Source organism: Podarcis muralis, chromosome 6, assembly GCF_964188315.1.
Source record: "Podarcis muralis chromosome 6, rPodMur119.hap1.1, whole genome shotgun sequence".
NCBI classification, from domain to species: domain Eukaryota; kingdom Metazoa; phylum Chordata; class Lepidosauria; order Squamata; family Lacertidae; genus Podarcis; species Podarcis muralis.
The window spans coordinates 85211162-85221012 of NC_135660.1; the positions used below are offsets into that span (position 1 = coordinate 85211162).

Consider the following 9851-nt stretch of genomic DNA (forward strand, 5'->3'; position numbering starts at 1 on the left):
GTTCAGCCAGGCCTCCCTTCACGTGGCGAAACAAGCAGGAGGGATGGGGCCTCCCTGACAGAGCCACGCCACGCGTTGCATAACCGGAGTTATCGATTTAAGTTTATGGGCACCAGAAAATGCTGAACCAGCTTGGTTGGGGCACCAGAAATGCTGCTGACGCAGTTCAGACGACAAAAAAAGATCTTTTGGGGTGGGGAAAACGTAGCACAAGTCTGCGCAATAGGTCCACAAAGCCTTCTTTGCACTCAGGTTGCAGAATAATCCTCACTTGCCTCATCCAATGTCAACAGTTTGAAGGCTAATGGCCAAAAACGGGGGCTCAGGAATTAAATTCCACCAAGCTCCCTGGGCTTCCCCTCCTGGACAAAGAGCAACACCTCAAATGCAATCTTCGGCGCCCTCGCTTCACTAAATGAAGCTGCTCGGATCTGTCCCATCCGCATGCTAACTATGGTCGAAAATGTTTGTGCAGAACACGGTTTTTCATCATTGGACACCTGCCACAGGTGGCATCTTGCGGCATTGGTGAGGAGTTAAGACAGAGGCAGTTTTGCACATAAAGTTTCCGAAAGCAAGACTCCTTCCCTGGCTGACGCTTGGTTGTTTCCTCTGCCGGCTTCCTTCTATATGGGCTCATCATTTTAGCTAGCTTGCCAAGCCTCAGAAGGAGGCTATGGGAATTTCTATAAACAAGATGTGCAGTATTCGTACATACGGTCCAGTCAGTACATGGACTGTCTCTGCGGACTGCCCCTCTGAAAATCGGCTGCCCAGATAAATTTGTGAGCATCCTTCAGCTCCTCAACAATCGCAGATAACAATGGCTCTCAAAGTGAACCATTCCCAGTGGGATCAGGTGTTAAAACAGGGTTATGTTTTCGCCCCAACTCTATTCATTATTTTCATTGCCATGATCCTACACTTTGTCGAAGGGAAACTCCCCACCGGAGTAGAAATCATGTATTGAACAGATGGAAAGCTCTTTAATCTGAGCAGGCTGAAAGCAAAGAGTAAAGTTACCATAAATTCTGTCATAGAGCTTCAGTATCCTGATGACAACGTAGTGTGAGAACACTCAGAGAGGATGACCTCCAAACCATCCTAAATAACTTCACAGAAGCTTACGAAAAGCTTGGCCTACCACTCACCATCCAAAAAACCAAAGTGCTGCACCAACAAGCACAAAACAACCCCTCTGCAGTGCCTCAAAACTCAAGGGTGCAACACTGGAAAGTGTTGATCACTTCTCCTACCTGGGCAGTTATCTTTCCACAAGGGCCGACATTTATGCCGAAATCCATCATTGCCTGAGCTCTGTGAGTGCAGCTTTCTCCCAACTGAAGTACAGTTTGAGGACCGGGACATTTGCAAGCAAACCAAAATGCTTATTTACAAAGCTATTGTACTACCAACCTTATTGTATGCTTGAAAAACATGGACCGCTTATAAACACCATCTCCAGCTCCTCGAAAGATTCAAGCAACGGTGCATCCAAAAAGTTTTACATATCACTTGGGAAGACAGGCGAACTAATGCCAGTGTACTGGAAGAAGCAAAGATCACCAGTGTCAAAGCAATGATTCTTCAACATCAACTTCGTTGGACTGGTCATGTTGTTCAGATGCCTGATTATCATCTGCCAAAGCAACTACTCTATTCCGAACTTAATAATGGAAAGCATAATGCTAGTGGTCAACAAAAGAGGTTTAAAGACTCTCTCAAGGCAAGTCTTTAAAAATGTAGTATAAACACCAAAATTTGGGAAATACTGGCCTGCGAGAGCTCCAATTGGAGAACAGCCTTTACCAAAGGTGTCATGGACTTTGAAGATGCTCAAACTCAGGAAGAAGGGGAGAAATGAGCTAAGAGGAAGGCACATTTGGCAAACCCTCACCGTGATCAACTCCTGTCTGAAAACGTATGTCTCCACTGTGGAAGGATCCAGAATTGGCCTCCACAGTCACTTATGGACTCACCTTACTCGACTATGAGTGATCGCCAAAGAAGAAGAAGAATTTGTACATCTGTTTGTACAAAGCGTAAACATACCAGTAGTTTCGTCCAGCAGAAGACAACATCCACATGAAAGTAGGAGTGCAGTACTGTTTTGCAGAGAGTTAGATCCCTAAATTATTGCAGAAAAAAGTGAGTACAATAGCCTTTACTAACCTCTTCTGCTTTTTTTAAAAAAATGCTGTTGTGTAAAGGTATGATTGGGCTATTTGTTTTGAGATACACAAATTAATTTATTATTCTAACAGATAATATCAGTACAAATAATAATATATGCAGCAAAACCAGCCTGACTAGAAAACAAGTGGTTTGAAAGTCCCTTGTAATATCTTTACTTCCAGGGGGGGGGGGGGGGGACCACAAGGAACCTAGGTAAAGGTAAAGGGACCCCTGACCATTAGGTCCAGTCGCAGATGACTCTGGGGTTGCGGCACTCATCTCGCTTTACTAGCTGAGGGAGCCGGCGTACAGCTTCCGGGTCATGTGGCCAGCATGACTAAGCTGATTCTGGCGAACCAGAGCAGTGCACGGAAACACTGTTTACCTTCCCGCCAGAGCAGTACCTATTTATCTACTTGCACTTTGACATGATTTCAAACGGCTAGGTTGGCAGGAGCAGGGACTGAACAACGGGAGCTCACCCTGTCGCGGGGATTCGAACCGCCGACCTTCTGATTGGCAAGCCCTAGGCTCTGTGGTTTAACCGACAGCGCCACCTACCAAGGGACCTACCAAGCCTATTTGGATAGCTGGCCAGGAAGGATTTAAAGGAAAACAAATTTAGGAGCTGGGTTTGCAAAGGGGTATTGATGTTAGTCTGCTGAAAAAACAAACCCAAGAGCCTTGCTCTAGCTTATAAACTAATTTTGCTATGGCCTAGAGTGCCCCATCAGAAGCACAAGGTTGAATCTGTGAACTTGGGCCTTTGATCTGGTTGTCTGGAAAGCTAAAAGCAAATGATTCTGACCTTATTTGCTTCCGGTCGAAAGGCTACAATTCCATACTGTAGATGCAGTAAAAAAGCAAAAAGGAGATTACTTTTTAAAGAGATATATCTCTTTGTTATATGACAAGTGCTTGGCTTTAGGAAAGTAATCTGAGATTTAAGTTAGATGTGCATTTTCTGTTCTGCAAAAACTAATAGCCATTGTAGTCTGGGATTTTTCTTTTTCCCTCTGCCTCCTCCTTACAATGAAAGGTCAAGTAATTTGATATCTGCAGTGCAAAGGAGCTTTGCCCTTTTCAAACCAATTTAACAACTTTGAAGTTGTGAGAAATGCTGTCCTAAATTCCCTAAAGAAAATATTCAAGTAGAGAAAGAGGAATCTAAAAAATCAAGCTTGTTCAGTATTTTGCAATAAAATAAGGGTGTTTATTCGCTAGGTACAAACTTCCAGAGGGGTAAATGTTAATCTGCTGCAGCAAAAACACCATAGAGTTCAGTAGCACCTTAAAGAGATTAATACATAACTTTTCAGGAGCTAGAATTGCATCTGGGCTCAGAGTACCACAGCCTATCCTGTCTCTTTAAAGCAGCAGTACAGTTCTAAGTCTGCACTCCACTTTACCCAGGAGAAATTGAAGCATCTCAGATAATGCTGCTGGTAGAGTTGCCAGCTTGCAACCTAGATGTATTGCCTCTTTATGGACATCAGGGTGGTTTGTGAATGGGAGATTTATAAATTCAATTTAGAGAGAGAGAGAGAGCGCAGAGTGATGGGATGAAAAGCACAGATCTCACAGAACTGCAGAAGCCTGAAAGAAAGAGGGGGTTTGGTGGCCATACTAATTAAGAACATACCAATTTTAAAGTTGGGGGGGGGAGGCTCACAGAGTTGGGGTTGCCAACTGCCTAGAACAAAAGTAACTTATTGGCTTGTTCTTTTGCCTTTAAAAGCAACTTGCACTGCCTGATTAAGCAGGTGATTTTTTTTCCTCAGCATGGAACAAACATAATCACCTATTAATCAGTGCACATCAAAAGGTTTAAAGGCACATATTTTAAAAAGCCACTTTAAAAAGTTGGCAACCTAACACACAACACAAGAAGAAACTGTTGGCAGCAGGAAGGCAGTGCCTTGTAAAGCCATGGAAAATTGTAGTACCTTACAAAATCGTTCACTATGAAGCTACCCAGGCCCAGCCATTGGTAGAGATCATTCCCAGCACTTATGCGCTGGGTTAGCCAGGGACCCTGGAAGTATTTTTAAAGCTGGCAGGGAGAGGACTCAAGGCACAATATTAAATATTAAATTAAGAAGAGCTCCTGGCTGTTCTGGAATGATTACAATTCATGAACAATTCTGAATATTAGAAGAACTAGAAACTCACTGTTCAGGACTTGTTTCTTCCCTCTTGCCCTCAACTTTTCTCCTCTTTCTACGGATTAGCGCTTAGCTTAGTTTGGCTTCTCCCTCCATAGCAGAGCAAAGCTCTCCAGACACAGACAGGAAGTAGTGTTAGAAATTCAGGCATCCAAATAGCTCCTTAAACCAAGGTTACAGTCGCCAAAACAGAATGTCTGGTTGCCATTAGGGGACTGGACGGCTCTAAAGTTCTAAAGCTCTAAACTGTGACTATCAGTTAAACATCTGGCTAGTTCCGGTGAGAACCTTAAGCTAGGTTAAGAACTTTGATAACTTAAAGAAGAAAAGTCACTTGATCTGAGGACAGTCCACATATATATTGGCCCATTCCTACTTCTTTTTCTTAATGGTGACATGGACCATTCATAACGTAATAACACTCTTCACAACTGTGAGCAGGGCCGTTCACTGCTCAGGCTGCAAAGAAAAAGCATTTTGGTTCCTAAAATCCATTCTGATTCTGCAGATATAGTGTAACTGATAGAATTCTGCAGGATGTGGTATGAGTGTGTGAAAACACTCAAGATCCAATGATTCCCAGGCATGCACTTTCAGATGGTGCAGATGTCAAGTGTCATTCTGGCACCCAGTCACCTTCATTTGGTCGCAAATGGCCAATAGGCAAGTGCAAAATGCGCCCGGCAAATTTCGAACACTGACAGGGAGATGCCAGTTGCTGTCTGGAGAGGTGAAGGTAATGGCAGTGCCCAGGAGTGTTTTCCACAAGTTCAGGTTTCCCCATCAGCTGCAGCCCTATCTAGAGCAGCCATATCTGATCATGCTCACCCCTGTTATAATTACCTGCAACCGGGACTACTGTACAGTGGTACCTCGGGTTAAGTACTTAATTTGTTCTGGAGGTCTGTTCTTAACCTGAAGCACCACATTAGCTAATGGAGCCTCCTGCTGCCGCTGCGCCGTCGCTGCACTATTTCTGTTCTCGTCCTGAAGCAAAGTTCTTAACCCGAGGTAGTATTTCTGGGTTAGTGAAGTCTGTAACCTGAAGCCTATGTAACCTGAAGTGTATGTAACACGAGGTACCACTGTAATGAGCTTTCTGTAGGGCTGTCTTTGATGAAGATGGTCTGGAAGTCAAAGCGAATGCAAAACTCAACAATGTGGATGCCATTAAGTCTGAATGCATAGTACCATTTGTGTACTAGTTACATTAGCCACCAGTACTTTCAAATCAAAATACTGGGCTGAACCTGTCAAGCCATAAACAGCTTGGGATCAGTTGTCTGTTCCTTCATCCACACAGTTCTGCCTGTGTACTGAAATCTGCTTCAGGGGCGCATTTACACTGGTTAAGTTCTAGGCAGCTGGAATTTACTCTTACCAGCCCAGCAAGTTTTACCATCTCCCCCCATCTATGCACTGTTTTGAGAAGAACTTCAAAGCCTATATGGGAAAAGCCTATATGTTGTAGAGTTGTAAAACAACTAAGATAAACTACTGACCTGACAGTAAACTGTTCTGTATCTCCTTAATCCAGCCTTTCAAATAAGCATGTGAAAAGTCCCAACCCTTGCAATTATGACAGATAAGATGCTGGGGGGCGGGGCGGAGGGGGGGGGAGAACAAACTCTACCAGTTTACAAACATTCTTACTTGCCACAGATAACCAGCCATGTTGCTAATGAGTCAACTGTGTGATGCAGCAGCAAAATAAGGCTAATGCTACTCTACCCTGCATCAAGAGAAGTATATTTATAACAAAAGTATAATGACAAGAAAATTCTCTATTCTGCCTTGGTCATTCTGCCTTGGTCAGCCCATATCTCAAGTCCTGTGTCCTGTTCTGGACACCACAGTTTAAGGATATTGACAAGCTGGAACGTGTGCAGAGGAGGGCAACCAAGATGATCAAGGGTCTGGAAAGCAAACCTTATGAGGAACGGTTGAGGGAGTTGGGTATGTTTAGCCCGGTGATGAGAAGACCGAGAGGAGAAATTATAGCAATCTTTAAATATCAAAAGTGCTGCCACCTGGAAGAGAGAGCAAGTTTGTTTTCTCCCGCTTGAGAGGCTAGGACTCAAACCAATGGCTTCAAGTTGCAAGAAAGTAGATTCCAACTTAACAACAGGAAAAACTTTCTGACTGTAAGAGCTGTTTGACAGTGGAACAGACTTCCAGGAGAGGCATCGGACTCTCCTTCCTTGGAGGTTTTCAAGCAGAGGTTGGGTGGCCATCTGTCATGGATGATCTAGTGGAGATTCCTGCATTCCAGGGGGGTGGACTGGATGACCCTCGGGGTCCCTTCCACCTCTATAATGTTATGATTCTATGATGATGATGACATGTTTGCTATAAGTGCTATAAGCCCCGTTTTACTGGAAGCCTTAGTTCCATGTATACAAGAGGGCTCAGCCTTCACATATACAAGGAACACACATATGGAGGGTGGTAGCAAACCACACACACATCATACGGATATTTTAAGACACATCTGCAATATTCCTAAATATGTAGGCAGTGCTCTTCATGATGAGGAACCCAAGTGCCTGCATATGCATATATGTATGTATGGACACAGGCATATCTGAGACATGTCCACAAATGTGCATACAGCAGTTTGGGGTGGGTGGGTGGCAGAGCCCCTGCCTCCTGCCGTAAGTGCTTTATTGTTCACACAGAAGCAATTCCTGTTGTGCGATTACTGAGTTGAAGATTAACAACAAAACCCTGTGCAAATTTATTCGGAAGCAAATCCCATTTTTGTTCGGTGCAGCTGACTCTCAAGCAAGCAATCAAAGGTTTTGAATAGACGCTCACCTTAAAGACCTCTTAAAAATTCATCTTTTTAAATTATTTTAGATGTGAATTCTTACACTGATTAGAAATGAAGCCACAAATTGGATCAGTCTCCTTTCAGCACTAATCTCCTCAGATTTGACAAAATCCCTTACATTGTTTCTGCTCATTTGGTCTCCTCTAATTGTAAAGCTGCCCTGGCCGTCAAATTATAACAGTGTACAAAGTTCACAGTTCTGACATTCATTCCTCTGTGCCCCACCAACTCCTCCAGCCAACATTCTTAAGAGGGCACCTTTTCCTTCAGAAACTTACCAAACTACTCTTTCTAACCTTCCCCCATTCTAGGCCTGTTCCTAATCTCAACTGGTCTGACATAGACTTTCTGAGAGCCACAAAGAGTATGTTTATGTGTGGTATAGTGGCTGGAGTGTTGCATTAGGCCATGAAGCTTACTGCATGACCTTGGGCCACAGCCTGACCTGCCACACAGTGGATTAAATGAAGACATTACCACGGAGGAAAAGGTGGACTATAATTGCAATTAAAAAATGAATAAATAATTTACACCTAAAATGAATGTGCACAGTGGAAAAGGTCTGTATATAAACATGAGCACACAAGTGCATTTGTCAGGCAACACTTGCCAGAGCATCCAGTTGGCCACTGTGAGACTAGATGAGCTTTGGTCTGACCCAGTGGTGGTGTTCTTCTGTTCTTAACCCAGAGCTTTATCACAAGTTTGGGTAGGCTTCGCCAATCTGGTGCCCGTCAGCTGTTTTGGACTACAACTCCCATCAATCCCAACCAGCACATGGGAGCAGAGCAGGTGACAGCTGCAGTCCAGTTAGACTGAGTGGAGACACCAGGTTGGAGAAGGCTTTGCTAGAAAGACAAAGATGCAGGTTTGCTACCAGTGTTCGAAATTAGCCAGGGGCCAGGAGCTTTTTGTACCTGGCTATTGGCCACTTGCAACCAAATGAAGATGTATTGGCGCCAGGATGGCGCCTGACATCTCCATCATCTGGAGGTACATGCCTGGGGATAATTGGATCTCAACTGTTTTCACACACCAGTACCACACACTGTAGAATTCTAGCAGTTATATTTTACCTGTACAATCAGAATGAATTTCAGGAACCAATTTGCTTTTTCTGTGCAGCCTGAGTAGGAGCAGGAAATGTTATAGTTAATTGTTGTAGTTTGTCTTCCCTTACCCCACCCCACCCCCACTGCTCTGCTCACAGTTGTGAAGAATATTATTATGTTATGAATGGTCCATGTTGCCATTAAGAAAAAGAGATAGGAATAGGCCAATATATTTGTGGATCAAGTGACTTTTATTCTGTAAATTCTCAAAGTCCTTAATCTTGCTCAGGGTTGTCACCTGAACTAGTCAGATGTTTAACTGAGAATCAGTCAGACCATCATATGAAAAATAAGACTTTAGAGCCAGATTGCCTAAAAATGGCAACTAGGCATTCCTTTTTGGCAACTGAAACCTTGGTTTAAGGAGCTATATGGTGCCTAGCTTATACATCTGAGTTTCTAACACTGTTTGCTGCCAAATGTATATTTTACAGGAAGCTGCAGGCAGTTGGGACCCATGTTAACAACCCTGTCTGATTAACACACACATTTGCAAACACTTGTTTGTTACCACCAAATTGCACTTTGCACCTTTACAGTATATTCCGTGCGCAAACGTAATGTCTAAAGTAGCCCCAGAGGGGAAACTTCCTTGGTGCTGCCCTGTGAAATAACTTCTCTCAAGCCTGAACTTCCCCTGCTCTCCTCTTGCTAACGCTTCTTCCTCTTTGGTCACAGCTGCAAGAAGTTCCCCAGAGCAGACATCCAGGCGTGCGCGATTAGGCCACGTGGAGCGAGCGAGTCCCTACACGCCTACCGCATAACTGTCACCCAAAAACAAATCAAATGGCACACACCACGAACGCAGCCTCCGATTTCCCAGCCATTAGTCTTGTATGAACAATAGAACATTTCCCCTCCTGATTTCATTGCGCCGTCAAACGTTCCAGAATAATGGCAGGGAGAGTTAGGAGGAAACAAAGAAGCCCGAATAACCTATTCTGGCATCCAAATAAATCACCCTAGCCGGCGTGCAAGAGGAAGAATGGCCCTCGCGGCTCCCTGAAGCGCAAAGGATCGCTTTCAGGGCGATGCAGACCGTGCTCAGGGCAATGCAGACTCCTGCCAAATAAATCCAACCTTTGCTTCCAAGGAGGAGGTCACTAAAAACCATGCCAGCGGATAAGCGCTCGTGATGCCGTCGGGGCCCCGTGCCATCTATGGGACTTACGGCACCGAAATGCCCCTTCCTTGCCCATCAGGCAACGCTGGCCGACCTTGCCAGGCGCTTCCCACCACCCTACTACTCTCTGAGCCTCGAGGGTGGGCTGGGTGGGAGCCTGATCGGCATCGGCATTTGATCCAGGCGCCTCGTAACTTACGGTCGATACGATCCCATCCCCCTCTCCTCCGTCTTTTCTCTCTTTACCTAAGCTGAATGGGCTCCAGCTTTTGCTTCTTGGCTTGGGGCGCCTCTTCTGCCATCTTCATGCTCGTCCAGCGGCCGCCTGCAAGCTGCTCCCAGCTCCTATTATTTATTTATTTTGCAGACGAATTTACCCAGTTCCTTTCTGGGAAGCCGGCAGGGGGGGAGGAGGAGGAGGAGGAGGAGCAAGAGGAGGCGGG

At 44.8% G+C, this 9851-nt stretch overlaps 1 protein-coding gene across 1 annotated transcript in view; it reads right to left on the reverse strand.

Annotated features, from left to right (window-relative positions):
- Positions 1–9827, reverse strand: part of ADK (adenosine kinase) — a 208474-nt gene extending 198647 nt beyond the window's left edge. The window contains exon 1 of the mRNA XM_028729084.2: positions 9655–9827. Within this exon, the coding sequence (XP_028584917.2) occupies positions 9655–9716 (62 nt within the window). The 5' untranslated portion in view covers positions 9717–9827. The remainder of the gene's footprint in view (positions 1–9654) is intronic.
- Positions 9828–9851: the final 24 nt, after the last annotated feature.